This window comes from Theobroma cacao, chromosome 2 (assembly GCF_053813885.1).
Source record: "Theobroma cacao isolate CCN51 chromosome 2, ASM5381388v1, whole genome shotgun sequence".
NCBI classification, from domain to species: Eukaryota; Viridiplantae; Streptophyta; class Magnoliopsida; order Malvales; family Malvaceae; genus Theobroma; species Theobroma cacao.
This window is the reverse complement of record NC_142640.1, coordinates 8,869,138-8,886,466: the sequence shown is the minus strand read 5'-3', so window position 1 is coordinate 8,886,466 and position 17,329 is coordinate 8,869,138. Positions and strand designations below refer to the sequence as shown.

General features: G+C 32.1%; 1 protein-coding gene across 2 annotated transcripts; it reads left to right on the top strand.

Moving 5' to 3' along the window:
- The first annotated feature begins 9,279 nt into the window (after positions 1-9,279).
- Positions 9,280-16,544, top strand: LOC18608510 (immunoglobulin). 2 transcript variants are annotated; one of them, XR_016024799.1, is made up of 14 exons: positions 9,280-9,571; positions 9,957-10,319; positions 10,799-10,876; positions 11,522-11,679; positions 12,593-12,668; positions 13,197-13,264; positions 13,349-13,607; positions 13,886-14,020; positions 14,146-14,252; positions 14,348-14,398; positions 14,506-14,589; positions 15,320-15,483; positions 15,923-16,046; positions 16,161-16,544. XR_016024799.1 is itself a non-coding variant. In XM_018115762.2 (14 exons), exons 2-13 carry the CDS (start codon positions 10,013-10,015, stop codon positions 16,042-16,044), a joined length of 1,635 nt encoding a protein of 544 aa, XP_017971251.2. In that variant the 5' UTR covers positions 9,281-9,571; positions 9,957-10,012; the 3' UTR covers positions 16,045-16,046; positions 16,161-16,544. The 2 variants fall into 2 exon arrangements, 1 of the variants encoding a protein (XP_017971251.2); XM_018115762.2 differs by having other exon boundaries at positions 9,281-9,571; positions 15,897-16,046.
- Positions 16,545-17,329: the final 785 nt, after the last annotated feature.

The following is a 17,329-nucleotide window of genomic DNA, read 5'->3' as shown; positions in this document are numbered from 1 at the left end:
TAAGTGCAGACCAAGTCAAACAGCTTAAAAGGCAAGATATAAGAAATGTAATATGATTTGAACTCTTAGATAGAATTAGATTAGGACTATGATTCAAGGGGTTGTTAGCTTATAAATAAACCTTTCACTTTATTTGTAAATATACAATTCAATAAGATATCGTTTCTCCCCCTAAACACTTTCTTTCTTCTATTTAATTATTCTTTCAAGTTATCTTTATTTGTTCTTTTAAGATTTATTTCATAACACGTTATCAGCACGATTCTCTGATCTCTCAAATTTTGGAATTATTTTGTTTGTATCATCTTCAAGCTTCAAAAGGATTTCAATGATTCGGTTCTGATTTATAGTTTTAGCAAATCAAGTAAGTGCTACTATTATTTTGTTTTCATCATCTCCAAGCTTTGAAAGAATTTCAATGGTTGATCTTTAATTATTTTGGTTGTAATAAATTAAGAAAGTGACTTGATATCTCTTTAATATTTTCATTCTCTAAAAATCAATTTTAATATAAATTATACTATCATATAATATATATTAAATTTTGTCTCTTGATTGAAAAGCGAATTTACTATTATATAGCTATTAATGAAAAATCATAATGTTCATTCCCTGAAGTGAATGTGACAAACGAGTTACTAATAAAAAAAATTATAAATTTGTCCATTCCTTGAAATGAATGTGACATCATTTAATAATTATGGTCATAATCATGAATCTATCTTCATAAATCTATCTATTCCCTTAAGTGAATGCCACATCATTTAATAATTATGATCATAGATATGAAAGAAGTGAATCATAATTTTACCATCAGAATTTAAGAATAATTTTACTATCAGAAGTGAATAGATAGTTTTGCCAACAGAAGTTGATGGATAATTTCAACCCACGAAAAGTTGATGGATAATTTCAACTCACCAGAAGTTGATGAATAATGAAAAGACAAAAATGAAAAGAAAAAAAATGAGAAATATAGAAAACATATTGTCATTGATGTGGCATGAAAGACCATTGGTTACGTACCTGTTGTACATATTGAATTGTATCAAGCACCACCAAAAACTATAATATCTTGTGATGATTTTAATCATGACAAAGTTGATATAGCACATCAAGATATCTATCCATTCTGAAAGATGACTTGATTATATTATTGATAACAGAAATATTCATGGTTGATTTTCTTGTCTTGTAGAAGGAATTGATCATTTAATTAGTAATGAGAATATCCGATAATGAACTTAATAGTAATTGGTATATTTTAGTATAACTATATTGTGAAGATGCTTTAATATGTTCTTATTATATTTAAAGGATATGTTATTATTATGTGTTCTAATTATATATGTAATGTTATTTCATTTTAACTTCTAAATTTCTTATTGTATATATGTTCTTATTTAATGTTAGTTCCTCTATTACTTGTAAATATGGATATTCATATTGTTGGATCAAAGATCTATGATGTAAATATATGTCTAGCAGACATTGCTATAACACACACTATTTTTAAAGATAAGAAATATTTTTCCTACTTGATAAAAAAAATTAATATCAATTCAATATCTGGTAATACAACATTAATTGAAGGCTCCAGAAGAGCTAATATTTTACTACCTTGAGAAATAAAGTAATAGATGAGGTATTATTTTCTATTAAGTCGCAAAGACGTTTATTAAGTTTTAAATATATTCGTCTGAATAGATGTCTTATTAGGACAACGAATGAAAGAGACATTTAATACCTCTATATTACATCTATTATTTCAAGTAGAAAGTGTGTGTTGAAAAAAAAATTACTTGCTCTGTTCTTAGAATTAAACTATACAAACATTAGAATAATTGAAACTCATAGTAAACCAGAAGTTTACTAATAATTTTGATGTTTGGCATGACCGGTTGGATCATCCCGGATCAATAATGATGCAAAAGAAAATGATTGAAAATTTATATGATCATTCATTGAAAAACTAGAAGATTTTTTTCAATATAATAAATTTTATGTGCTGCTTGCTTTGAAGGCAAATAAATTATAAGGCTATCACCAGCTAAAGTTGAGATTCAATTTTCTATGTTTTTGAATAATGTTCAAGGTTATATGTGGATTCATATATACACCATGTAGACCATTTAGATATTTTACAGTTTTAATCGATGCATTGACTAGATTGTCACATGTGTGTTTATTATCAGCTTGCAATTTGACATTTGCAACTATTCGTTTGCAACTATTCGTTTGCAAGCACATTTTACTAGTTATGTAATCAAGTTTATTTGTCTTGATAATGCTGGTGGATTTATATCTCAAGCCTTTAATATTGCATATTAGTTGGAATAACTATTGAACAGCCTGTTGCTTATGCTTATACACAAAATCATCTAACAGAATTATTTATTAGACACTTTCAATTGATTGTAAGGCTATTAATTATGAAATTCAAACTCTCAATGTTGACTTGGGGGTATGCCATTTTGGATGCAATAGCATTTGTATGCATCAAGCCAAACGAGTTATTATAAAGTCAACCCTATACAATTGGTTTATGGTCAGGAACCAAATATTTTTCATCTAAGAATTTTTTGGATGTGCGGTATATGTTTTAATTGCTCCACCACAACGCACAAAGATGGGTCCTCAAAGGAGGTTAGGAATATATGTTGGATATGAATCTCCATCTATAATTAAATATCTAGAACCCTCAAGAAGAGATTTATTTATTACAAGGTTTATTGATTGTCATTTTGATGAAACAAATTTTTTCAACATTAGGGAGAGAAAATAAGCAGTTGAAAGAGGAAATTTTTTAGAGTAAATTATCATTATATAGTTTTGATCATCGCACAAAGTAATATGAACTTGAAGTTCAAAAGATAATTATTTTACAAAATATAGTAAATCAATTGTCAAACGTATTTACTGACCTAAAGGGAATAACTAAATCTTATATATTAGCTACAAATGCTCCTATTAGCATTGATGTCCCTGTAAGACAAGGCACTCCAGAAGCGTGGAAATCAATCAGTTCCAAATAAAAAGTCTTCAAAAAAGAAAAGTGTCATAACGTGCGGGTCCGAGAACCCGACCGCCAGACTCGTATGTGAAAACTCACTAAAATATTAAACCAAGAGTCGCCATCAATCTTTTTTACTAGGTGCGATTGGCCACCTATTGACTCAATTCTAATAGATGAAAACTTAAATTAATTTTAAACCCATCGAAAACAACTTTAAACTGGTCTACGATTTTTTAGATCTAGGTTCAGGAGTACGGTTACGTCCGGGGAAGGATTAGCACCCTCGGGACGCCCCGCTCCATGAACGGTACCATTTTTAGATTATCCTATTGGGCTTTAATTTTTAATTTCACTATGTTTCCTTAATTATTTTTCACTTATTTTTATCTCCTATTTGACCTAAAATGAAATGCAAATACGAGGCAAGATGCATGACGTGAAAAAAAAATACCGGACTAATAACTTTTTATCGAGGATATTTTCTGGAATCCGCCCACATACTGGTGGGACTCGGGGTATTCTCTCACCTAGGGAATTATCCGAAAAATTCGCTTTCGCAAATTTAACGAATAATTCCTATTATCGGAGTTATCGTACGTTTTTCTTTAAAAAATAATATTTTCGTGCATAGTGAACCTAATTCCGGCAAAAGCCTTTTATTAAAGATGTTTCTCGAGCCCTCCTATCATACTGGTGGGACTCGGGAATACCTTTTCACCTAAGGAACTTCTCAAAGAATACCCGCCTTCGCAAGATCCTCGAAAGATCCTATCATCGGGGCTTAAACTCGAAAACAGAAATATTTATATGCAATTATATGTATGATGCAATATATATATATATATATATATGATATTATCTATATTTTTTTAGTTATTATTAACTAATTATTATTTTTATTTTATTATATTTTTTATTATCATATTTTTTATTCTTATTTCTTATTATTATTTTTTCATACTTTACTTTTTTTGTTCTAAGTCCTTATGTTTTTCATTTATAATTAGACAAATTTTTTATAATTCTAAAAAAATTTATATGTATATTTTTTATTATACTATTTTTATTTTATATATATTTTTATATTAATTATTATTATATTTTTCATAAGCAATCTTTTATTCAAACCTAATGCCTAAGATCTTATTTTATATATACATTTATTATTATTTTTTTATTTTTTTATCTTTATCTTCACATTTTTTTTATAGTTTATGCCACTTAATATTCAATGCTTAATTTTAAATTAGTTATTTTATTATTATTATTTATTTTATTTTTTGTTTATTTAATGTCATGTATATTGTATTTTCACAAATTAATTATTCATTATATATTTGAATTATTATTATTTTTAATCATTTTTTATTATTTTTATCAAGTATTTTTTTTGGTATAGTCGAACTCTTTATTTATTAAGAATTTCGGAATCTTGAAATCGAAGCCCTCCCATCGTACTGGTGGAGTCTTGATTCGGATTTCGAACCTAGGGAATATCGGCCAGGGATTGCGACTCCTCGCGTCCCCGACCGATCATCCCATCATCGGTATTATACTTATAGTCAACATCATGATATTTCATTACTATTTTTTCCTTTTTCGCAATTTTATTATCATTATTTTTATTATTTATTATTTTATAATTTTATAATTTTATTATATATTTGTAATAAATATTTTCCTAAACATAAGTTCTTTGTATAACTAAACATTTTCTAAAATATTTTTTTTATATTCATTTTTTCATGCTCTATTATTTCTATATTCTTCTATTTATATTAATTTCCTAAATTTAAACTGTCATCTAAAAAATTTAAAATGTTATACTAAAATAAATTATAACAAATAAAATGGATCAATCTAAGTCGTAACAGATCTACAAGAAAAATAAAGCCTTTACCTTATTTGGGCTCAAGCAGTGACCCAAGGAGACCAGTCCAAGGAAAGATCGCCCTCAAGCCCGCTTTGTTGGCCCTCTAGTTGCCTCCTCCAAACGCACCGTTTTTGGTGCATCAATCTCCCTCAAACGACGCCATTTAGTGCTTCAGCCCTAACTATTTAAACTCCTTTTCTTTTCTCTCTCTCCATTTTCCTTTTTTGTTTCTCTCACGAGCCGCCTAACTCTCTCCCTTCTCTCTAAACAAATCGGATTCTCACCGTTATCTTCTCACAGGTGCTTGCCCCCTCACAACCGGACCTCCCAAACCAGCGACGTCGACTAGCTCAACTCTCTCTCTCTCCGCTGTCGGCGTCGGCTTCCTTTCAACCTAGTTTGGGAAAACAAAAACCCCACCGCCGACAGTGGCGAAAAGGCTCCCTTACCCACCGATCTAAACTAGCGACGTCGGCTAGCTCAACTCTCTCTCTCCGCCTCCTTCCCTACGATGCCGATTAGACCTTGCCCCTTCTGATCGGTAGATCTAGCTCGGACCTCCTCGCAAACACCGCCCAAAGCAACCGGACCTCTCTCTCTCTCAAGTGCCGAACAGGCTTTGCCCCTTTCTTCAAAAATCGAACTGTATCACCCCTCCCAACACTAACTTTTCAAACGGCGGCAACGACCCCCTAGTCTTTCCTATCCGGCAGCACTTCAAGACCCAAATCCTATCAGTGCCGGCTACCCAAAAAACCCAACATTCATCATTCACCCATTGTGTATTTTTTACATATTTTTTGATTTTTTTGTATATTTTTTTTGGATTTGTGGTTGTTTTTTTGGCTGCTAGACTAGGATTTTTGGTTCTTGATGTTGCTAGGGCTTTTTGATTGCTTGTTTTCTTTTGCTTGCAAGATCCGAGATTTTTCTTGGGTTTGAATGCCCCCGAATGCTATAGTGCCCCCTCCCCTTTATACCCGGTTCCTGGGCTCTAGAGGGGGCACGCTCCACTGCCTTGTTCCTGGGCACTGGGGGGCACGTTCCACTACCCAGTCGTATCTCTCTCCCCTATTTTTTCATTTCTTCTTTATCTTTTTTTAATTTTTATTATTTTTATTATATATATATATTTTAATTCATCATTTTTTTTTTGTTTCTGATTTTAGTGTCTACAAAAATGAGCAAATATTTAATATGGTCAAAAAGAGGAAGTAGAAAACTCTAGAAGAGACCCCTGACATAATTGAGAAAAATTTCAGAAGAAATTCAAGTACATAAAATCAGTGAAAATAAAGAAATCTCAATAAATTATGTCATGATAGGAAAATATTGAACCGGTAAATAAACGTCGACGATATTTTGTATATAATATAGAGCTCAATATTATGAAAGAAAAACGAGAATCTTGAACTTATATTTATTGAAGAATGTAGACATATAAATGATTGGCTAATGTGAAAAGACGCAATCAAAGTGAAATTGAATTTAATTGCAAAAACGTGAAGTTTTTGCACCTGTAGTCTGTACATCAAAAGATGCAAAACTAATGAGATATAAATGGATATTTGTGTGAATACGAAATGAGAAAAATGAGATTATGAGATATAAAGCACGGCTTATCGCACAATCTTTTACCCAAATATCTAGTATTAAATATGAAAAGAGATATTTTTTGTGGTGGACACAATTATAATTCTATATTAATTAGTCTAACAATAAATGAGAAAATGAAAATGCGTCTAATGAGTGTAGCTACAACCTATTCATATGGCTCATTTGATATCGATATCTATATGAAAAGCCCTGAAGGATTTAAGTTGTCTGAAACATAACATTTGAACTATCAAGAAATTTACTCGATTAAATTAAATAAATCTTTATATGGATTAAAGCAATCCAGACACATGTGGTATAATCCTCTTAGTGCAAATTTATTGAAAGGAGGCTATAGTAATAATTCTATATGCCCATGTATTTTATAAAAGGGGTTTAGATATGAATTTATTATAATTGATATTTATATTGATGGCTTGAACATTATTGAAACTCTTAAAGAGTTATCAAAAGCCGTGGATTACTTAAAAGAGAGAATTTGAGATGAAAGATCATGGAAAAACAAAATTTTGTTTGAGTCTTTAGATTGAAAACTTGATAAATAAAAATTTTGTCCATTAATCCACTTTTATAGCGAAAGTGCTAAAATGATTTTATATGAAAAAAACATATCCATTGAGTTCACCAATGGTTGTAAGGTTATGAGATGTGAAAAAAGATTTTTTTTACCTCGTAAGGATAATGAAGAATTTCTTGGTCCTGAAGTACCGTGTCTTATTGCAATTGGAGTACTAATATATCTTGCTAGCAATACATGACTTGATATATCAATTGCGGTGAATTTATTAGCAAAACATAGTTCTTCTCCAACTCGAAGACGTTGGAATAGAATTAAACATATACTTTGATATCTCCGAGGAACAATGGATATGACTTATATAATTCAAATGCATCAAAAAAAAAATTAATTAGTTATGCAGATCTAGAATATTCATCTGATCCACACAAAGCTCGATTCCAGACAGGTTATTTGTTCACATATGGAGGTATGGTTATTTTATGGCATTTTATAAAGCAAACTATAGTTGCTACTTCTTCTAGCCATGAAGAAATTTTAGCAACTCATGAGCAAGTTATGAATGTATCTGGTTAAGATCTGTAACTTAACATATTCAAGAAACCTGTGGCTTGTCAATCAAGAAGAAAATTTCAACAACATTATATGAGGATAATACTACTTGCATAGCATAGTTAAAGGAAGGTTAAATTAAAGGCGATCGAACAAAACATATTTAGTAAAAAATTCTTCTTCACTCATGATCTCCAAGAAAATGATAAAATTAGTGTTCAACAAATTTAGTCAAGTAACAATCTAGCAGATCTGTTTACCAGAGCCCTTCTTATTGCAACATTTGAAAAGTTAGAATGCATCATTTTAAAGATCTCTATAATGCAGTTATCAGGGTGAATAAAATACGCACTGTACTCTTTTCCTTCATCAAGGTTTTTCTCACTGGGTTTTTCTTGATAAGGTTTTTAATGAGGCAGTAATTCAAAAGCTTATTATTGAAAAGAATTATGTACTCTTTTTCCTTCACTAGAATTTTTTTTCATTAGGGTTTTTCCTTATAAGGTTTTAACGAGGCATATTCTTAATACAATGGACATTCAAGGAGGAGTGTTATGAATAAATATGTGAATGTCCATTATATTATGACTCAATAAGTGCAAACCAAGTCAAATAGCTTAAAAGGCAAGATACAAGAAATGTAATATGATTTGAACTCTTAGATAGAATTAGATTAGGACTATGATTCAAGGGGTTGTTAGTTTATAAATAGACCCCTTCACTTCATTTGTAAATATACAATTCAATAAGATCTCTTTTCTCCCCCTAAACACTTTCTTTTTTCTTTTTAATTATTTTTTCAAGTTATCTTTATTTGTTTTTTTAAGATTTATTTCATAAACAGTCACAATATAGTAAAATATTTTTGTAAAGAAATATGGGATCTTCCTCATAGATTTGAGAATAAAAGTATCCAGAGAGTGATATCATTAATGATTGAAACAAAATACGATTTTTCACCCTGCATTATTGTTTTAAGAATCTATTTGATTTAGGTTTTTTTTAACTTAAAAGTTATTATAAAGCTGTTATGAAAAATAATAACTTTTAAAATTAAGTTAAAGGTATTTAGTAAATTGTTTGGCAAAATAATTATATAAGTTTTCATTTTAGTTAAAATTATCATAAAGATATTGATGTCATCTTTAATCATTTTATAAACTAAAACTGAACAAATTTACTTCAAGTGTACAAAAGATTTCAGATGTTAAAATTAAAAAATTCATATTGAAACAAAGAAAGAAAACTTTTAAATAATATCTGAATGTAATTTTGAATTTTGAGTTTTTTTTCTCTTAATCTTTGTAATAACAAAAGAACTTAAACTTTATTATTCTGTAATAAGTTTTCAAAAGTTGGTGTATTTTTAAAAGAAAAAAAGAGAAAGCTCGTTTAGAAGCTTTCATTAAAACTATTTTTCTTAAAATTTTGTTATTTTAAAAAATAATTTTTTTATTTTAAAATTCAAAATCCTATTTGATTTGATTTTTATTTTTAAAAAATAAATAAGTAAAAAAAAATCAAGTCATACAGACACTTACTACTTATCCATCTTAACACTGAAAAAAATTATCTATTCAATTAGCAATCGATTTAATTGATTATTAGGGATTTAATTGGTTATTTAATTAAATAACATATTAGGGATTTTCTTACTTAAACTACAGGAGTACTTTCGGAACACAGAAAGAATAAATTGGGCCCCGGTCATGCGAATATGTGCTCAACCCGGCCCGGCCGACCACTCTGTACTGTATACCGCTGGACCCGAGGGCGGGGCAGCAGAAAAACAGAAAAAAGGGGAAAAGAAAATTGATTCATGCAGTGGGGTCTGTTAAGTAGTCAGTAGATTTGAAAAAAAAGAAGGATCTATTTCCGTTTTTGTTCACCAACCGAAGGGTAAGATAACTTGGATTTCAAATCTGGGTGATTAGAGCTTGAGCCTGGAGCTTCTCCATTTTCAATTCCTTCCATTTCAAATCATTCTAGCTATCAGGTACGTTTTGATCCCTTCGTTGTTTTACCATATTCAATTTCTTTGTCTCGCGATCTCAATTTTTTAAGACGATCTAAGCTTCGTTGCAAATCGGATCTTGAAAATGGATTTCTCTGTATATCGGTCCTAATTTGTTATATTCTCGACCCGTTAAGCTCTAAGGAAATTTTCACATTATATTAACTCAGCTTAATTTCCGTTTCGTTCCCGAGAAAATGGGAAAGAAAACCAACTCTAATTGTCTTTCTTAAAAAATCGTACACCAAGCAAGTAGTTTATTCTAGCTAATTAGCTGCTTTTAGGTGTCAAATTCTTCTTTCTCTTTCCGGAATTCATGTGCTGGGTGAAGGAATTTCTAATTTCACATTTGCTATGCATTTTGCAGGTTAATTACATTGTTTATGAGTTTCATAACAAATAAATGAGAACAGTTTAGAGGCAATGTTGCCAATTAGGTTTTCTTTCTTTGGAGGTGGGGGATCAAGTAAGGTTGGTAATTATGTGGAAGGTGATAAAAGTGAATTGAATCCGACACTAAAACTGCAAACAGATAAAGATGTTTATAGGCCTGGAGATTCTGTTTATGTTACGATTGAGATCTGCAATCCCCTTGCTAGTGGCAATACTGGTAGCATTGTACCTTCACTTTTAATTGAAAGGCTTGGCTTCGAAATTAAAGGGATAGAGAAGTTGGATATTCAATGGTTTGCCACTCAAAAACCATTGGCCGGAACAAAACAAAGGAGAGGTTGGTACTGCAGTGTAGAATTAAATGTATTCATTGTTCATTTAGCTCATTATCTTTTTTTTTTCTTTATTTCAATTACATTTTTGACGAATGGTAAAAGGAAGTGAGGAATGTAAGTAAATTTCTGATTAGGTTAGAGTTTGCAACTTTATGTTAAAGAGAATGAATTCAATATGTTTCCCCTCAAGGCAATGAAGTCAAATCAGAGTAAAGGGGTTTGTCTAAATTGCTTACATTTTTTATTTTCTTCTCACATTTTAGCATTCATGTATCATCTTTTCAAATTTCGATCAACTGCATTAGCCATTGGCTTTTTTTTTTTTTTTTTAACCCTGGGTTATGAAGTGAACTGAAACTGTATCTGAAAGAAAAGAACAAGGTGCTACTGTCTGCAATGCCCATTTACTCTTTTTTTTTTTTAAATTTTTTCATTCTTTTTGATATTTTATATTTATGTTATTGTTCTCAATTTTTTTCAGGTGAACATGTTTTTTTGGACTGTTCAACACCATCAATGGTTTCAACTCAGATCGTGCCTTCTGGCTCTGCAAAAACTTGTTAGTCTACTTCCTGCCTTTGTGTAATTGTTGTGTGCACATGTGCAAGTGTATGTGTATGTGTGTAAAACTTGTTCTTCATTCTTTTTGGAAATCTATTTATTTATCACAATATGTAATAAATGCTATTGATGAGTGTTTTCTTTTTGAGGCAGATAAAATGAGTATGTGCTGACCTTGATGTCTTAATGACCACATGCTATCATGTTTTTGTCAAACTCTCAATTTGGCTCAATGAAAATTGTCTGATACTATGTTCTTTAAAATTACCACCAGGAAGAATATTTCATTGACTTGTTAGAGGGAAAATAGTACTAGAAGGATGATTTTTGTCGCAAGAGAAACAGCAGAAGGAGGAAAGTAAAAATGCTAAGTAAATTATCCGCGAAGGAGGCTAAATATGCAGAAATGTGATTTCTATGACTAAAGTTAAAATGCATTCTTTGTAACTGTCACTATAACTTATTGTGTTACGGCTGGAATCCTGTCAATCAATGTTTTGAAATGAATACTTATTGTTGGCAGCAAATAGTACTTTGTTACCCCTCCCTATGGTTATATTTATCAGCCTTCAACCATACTTTCCTTTCATTATTGTGATTCAACATGATTTATTTTGTAACTGACTTTTCACTCTATCTGCAGATGTAGTACGGGCTGTGCTTCCTAGCATTATACCACCATCTTACAAGGGTGCTACCATTCGTTATTTATATTATATTAAGAGTACCTTGTTCGTTCGATGGCTGATACTGGAAAATGGTCACTCCAGCGAGGAGTCAGTAAAAGATCTTAGCGAAGTGGTTGGTTTTACTTGGTTTTCATAACTTTTTAAAGGATTCCAAAATAACTTCTGTTCTTGTCTTTCACAATTAGACATGTTTGACTTGCAATAGTGCTCTTGAAAATAGGAACCGTGTTAAATTTTTAGGTAGCGTAGCTTCTTCTGTCCTGGGGCTTGCATGGGGTGTGTGTGTGTGTTAGGGATTCCCACCACAACAGGGAAAAAGAAAGGGAGACAATGGAAAAGAAAGAACCTGAAACATTCATAAGTCTTTTTATTGTTTCATATGTGAGAGGGGCGATGGAGATTGATGTCTATTTCTTACACTTAAGTAAATGTTGATGCTAGTCCAAAGCTTCTGTTTGTGGATTTAGGGCTGAAGTTCTTTTTGAAAATCCATTGATCTCTAAAATTTTGTCATTTGCACAAATTAGAATGCTCTTCTATCATGTATTCTTTAAGATCTATGCTACTCTGACCCTTCATTTTCCTTGAAGTACCCATGTCCGACACATATCTGACGAAAATGGATATGGAGGTCCAGGACCCCAAATATATGGAAAAATTTAGAAAAAATTGGACGTACCTGTGTCAAACTCATACTCGTATCTGACACTCACCCCCAAGTCCGAGTAATGTAGTTTAGGATAGCTCAGTCCTGTGGGTTTGTTAGATCATGTATGCACTTTTCAGTGTTTGATTGATTAGTGAAGATAATTTACTTTTTTGTTCTGTCATATCTGGCTCATTCTTGAATATGTAATTTCATAGTTATACACACATGGACATTTCGGGATGTCCATGCATTCTTTTCTGTGCTTGCATATGTCCTTATGCCAACATTTGGATCTTGGAGAGAACTTGCCCTTGTATGCATATACTATGAAACAGTTAGGAGATTGTTGATATTTATGAACTTTGAATTCCAACAGGAGGCTCGTGTTCCTTTTCAAGTATGGGTAACTCAGAAGAGAAACGGCTTGGTATTGGAAAACGGTCAAAGTGATGGTATGTTGCTATTGTTTCAAGTTTTCAACTTCACAATCACCGTGACTTCTTCCTTTTTTATTTTTTATAAATTGTAAATCCTTTTTTTTTTTTGAAACCGTTGACAAGTAGTAACTTTGGCTTTTCATAAGACAAATATGTGTTCTAGTCAAGAATTATCACTAAGTTTTAGGATACAAATGTATTAAGTCCAACAATAAAGCAGGAAGACTTAATTATTTAAGAATTTAAATCTTAAGCTAAGGTTAATATCTTCTGATCATTTATAGATTTTGTTTCCAGTGATGTTTTCTCTTTCACCTCTCGTAGAGGTAGTGTCATATACATTTTATTCTTGGATGGTATAGGTAAGGGATTGAATAAGTCACACCTGATGTAACAATGACTCAAATTTTGAAGCACGGTTGAAAAAGTTATATGGTACCGTCTACGAATTTAAGTTTGTGATAGGAGTCATACTGTAATTAACAGGTTTCTGCACATAAGAAAAATATCATGATGACTGTTTTTCCCTCTTTGATGATACAGGTATTGTTCCTGCTACAACCATCCAAACAGATATTTACTGGAAAGAGATGGATGGAGATTCAGAATGGGTAAGGCTGTTAGTAGTGTTGCTTATGCTTTTGACTGAACATTTGAGTTGAATGATTGCTCAGTAAATGGATATTTTGTTACAGGCTAGAGTGAGTGACATGTATGACGGCGTTGAGGAAGGGTATGAGAGCTCAAGAGATGAAATATCGTCTGTTTCATCCTATTATCCTTCGAAGGAAAATCTATACAAAACCTTTGGAAGTTCCCTATCCTTGAAATCATCGGCAGCCAGGTCTTCATATAGAGATGGTCCATATCATGATGGAGACCGTTTGAGTTTATCTTCAAATGTGGGACTTCCTCGGTTATCTGTGGCTGAAGTCTTGTATGATCCTAGTGCAGGTAATAAGTTTTATTTGATTATATACAGTCACAATTTGCATTGAACTTATCTTCCTCTCCTTCCATCGTCACACTTATGCGTTTATACTTGATTATGTGCAGTCGCTATTTGCTTTGGACTTATCTTCCTCTCCTTCTATCGTCATACTTATGTGCTTCATGCATTTTGCTAGATTTTTGTGATTACTTTTAAGTTCTTCAGCAACTTGCTGAAGTAATGCCCTTCATTTGTCTCAAAATAATAGCTTTTCTGATCCTTAGAATGCCTTTTGGAATAGATATTTTGCCAGCAGACAAGTCATCAGCTATTTTATCTCCAAGTCAGCAGCGGACTCCTACAAGATCCTTAGCTGCGGATGACATCACAGGAGTATCTTCTGCACCCAGCCCAGGAGCCACTGAATCTGTAGCATGTAAAGTATCAGACTTTCTGCTCTCATTTTCTGTTTTGTTTGTTTATCATGTATTGTAAATCTAGCCTTGGCCTGTTTAATATGTGAATCTTGGTAAACTTATTTGGTACAAACATTTTCTGCAGCAGAAGGCTTTATTCGAGGAAGGTCTTATAATATCAGGATGGATGACCAAGTTCTGCTCAGATTTTCCCCTAAGAATTCTGAGTCCACGTATTACTTCAGTGATATGGTAAAATCAGTTTTAGGCTATAGTTCAGTCTCCTTGCGTGAATTAGTGTTCATTGTTACTCCTTTATTCTTTTTATTTACCTGATTCCATAACAGATAGGTGGGACTCTTACTTTCTTTCATGAAGGAGCTAGGAGATGCCTGGAGGTAATTGTAGATTAGGACCGAATTGAGAAACTACTAAACCAGTGAACAGACTATAAACTGTTGGATGATGCTTCTTGAAATTGACTGGAAGAATTGCTGTCTTGTAGGTCTCAGTCACGCTGGAAACTTCTGAGACTATAAACAGGCGTTTTGTTCATCCTTCTAGGAGGAATTCCCCAACAATTACAAAGGTGTGCCCTACAAACTTTTTATATTCTACAGTGAATTGTTAGATTCGTGAACTAGAGTTGTACTTATTTATTTGAGTTTGTCAATTAAACTCAAATACATGCTTGGTCTGTTTTGGACATGCATGAAACCCATGATAATTATATTATCTAGCTTTCACCTTATCTAGCTACATGCATGCATTCATGCCATTGTGTGCTTAGACTTTAACACCTTTGCAGATGCATGTTATTTGTGAAGAAGTTTCAGGTTGCTAGAATCCTCTATCTTTTTTTCTTTTTATTTTACTTCCTGTTTAGTTCTTTTCTTTTTATTCAAGATAGTGTTCATTATCCTGAGAGTTTTTGTTTTCCTTCTAGTTTTTGCTCTTGTATACTTCAAAGTATTTTGATGAAACCCATTTTTATGATTTTAATAAATAATTTTTTTATAAAAAACTAAGAATAAATGAATTTAGGAGGGAAAGAATATTTGAATCTTGAAGTGGTTGATTCTTCAAATTATGGTTCTTAAAATTGTTAATCATTCGGTTTCTGAGAATGCGCATTGCTTTCGCCATCTGATTGCTTTTGCCTGGGTACAACTGTACAAGCATTTCACATAACACACTTATCTATGTCTGGTTTATAAGTTTCTAACTGTTTCTTTTTGGATGTTTTTTTTAACCTCTAGGACCCAAGATAGGAAACATTTAGACATTATAGTAATTCTGTTTATTGATTTTTCTTTTAGGTTCAGAGTGATCATCATGAAGTTGTTGCTGATTTGGTACAGACAAGTTTTCTTTTTTCTATTCCCATGGATGGCCCCATGTCCTTTTCCACTCCTCATGTCTCTGTGCAATGGGCTCTAAGATTTGAATTTTTCACTACTCCAAAGAATGTAGACTGGGCAAGGTATGACCATGTGGTACTACAACCACAGAATCATTCTAGCTTAGCGAAAGAATTTGTTGCTAATGGTTATTCACTTGACATTGAAGATTGTCATTGTATGCTTGTGGGCTATATGCATATACTCTTACTACCTCTTTGATGTGGCAGCCAAGTTCATACCTTTTTAGAATAATGCTAGACACAGCATTAAACAAAAGAAGCTAATAATTCAAGATTTTTTTTAACTATTTAATGAAATTATGATAACCTTCCAGCAACTGGGTATATACGGTTTGAGTTTTATGTGGGCATACACAGTTTGACCAGAAGTTGAAATGGCTTAAAATTAGTTTTATTGAAATTTAGAAGATTTCTGCTTTAGCTTTTGCTAAATATAATTGTTAAACTGGACAACTTCTTGATTTCAAATTCAGATATGAGCATCCTCTTTTAATTGAAGGTAGAGACAAAAGTGAGTGGGTTCTTCCTATAACTGTACATGCACCTCCACCTGGAACTCCAGCCGCCCGGTCACGGAGTGAGAAACCTTTCTCTTTAGAGCCCTTGTGGGTTCGAAGTTGAAGGTAAGTTGTTTCAATTTTGTTAGTGGCGGAACTTCTATGGTGATATATCTTTGTTGAATCTGTGAAATAACAACCACACGGTTCAGAGACTAATTTTGTTAGTATTGTTTGAAGGCACATACAGCCTCCAATCCTGATGAGGAATTATGTATACCTAAGCAGTCTCCACTTCATTACCATTGCAATGACAGAATCTTACTTAATGCCAAACAGTTGCCTACTGATTGAACAGGCAGGTGAAGATCCATTTGATTCTCCAGGAGTTATAAACTCTAATTTCTCGTATTTGGTCTCAGCATTTGTAACATAAGATTTTGATATTAAACTCTTGTTACCCAAACTTGCATTGTTTTGGAGTAGCCGGAATCAGTCTGTACTGGTATATGCATATGCATCAGTCTTTTATTGTTGGGACGCGGATGGGAGCAACTGAAACTTCTGAAATATACTAGTTTCAGAACATTGATGATATGGTATATTGTGTTGTGGTATTAGGAATTAGATTTGCACAAAAGAGAAAGGTTTTGATGATATGGGAACCAGTCCATTGGCATAGCTTTTCGTTTGAGCCCTGTCCTGGCTTTAGCGAGCTTATATTTATGCAGTAGGAATGCAATGGTTTTGCATCCAAGATGATTAAGAAAAGCCTACAAACTAAAAGACAAGGGATAAAATTACGTACACTGAATTAAAGCTTTGATCAATTCTGAAGAAAATCATATATGTAGTTGTTTAATCTATTCCTGATAATAATAATAATTCATGTCATCGCACGCAACAGCAATGATTTGCGTCGACGCATTTGCCACTGTTTCCGTTTTCTGGCAAATAGCAACACACTCTTCATCGTAGCAGGATGATACTGGAACGGTGACAGGCAGGGTGGCGCATGATTGTGCCTCTGCTTGGTCGGTGCCTATTCATCACATGAAAGATATGAGCTGTTAGAACAAAAAAAAAAAAAAATAAATAAAAAAGCTTATTTCTTCTTATATTAAATTATGGGGTTTAGAAAACAAAGAATATTTTTGAAAAATATGTTTTCCAATTACAAAAAAAAGGTAAGATATTATTCGATATTAGTTTAATGTTATTTGCTCCCTTCATTGAAAAATATGAATTACTTGTACTTTTTTCTTGTTCTTGATAGAAATTGGTTTTCTAACAAATTATAGGAAGAGAAAAAAAAAAGGTAAAAATAACAGTTAAATGAATTTATATTCTATGCAAGAAAATACATTACGGCATGATGTCACCAAGAGCAGAGAAAAGATTGAGGAAAA

Coding starts and splice junctions, on each gene's coding strand:
- LOC18608510 (XM_018115762.2), top strand. CDS start 10,013: ATGTTGCCAATTAGGTTTTCTTTCTTTGGAGGTGGGGGATCAAGTAAG. Junction 11,680..12,592: donor TAAAAGATCTTAGCGAAGTG/GTTGGTTTTACT, acceptor GAATTCCAACAG/GAGGCTCGTGTTCCTTTTCA. Junction 13,265..13,348: donor TGGATGGAGATTCAGAATGG/GTAAGGCTGTTA, acceptor ATTTTGTTACAG/GCTAGAGTGAGTGACATGTA.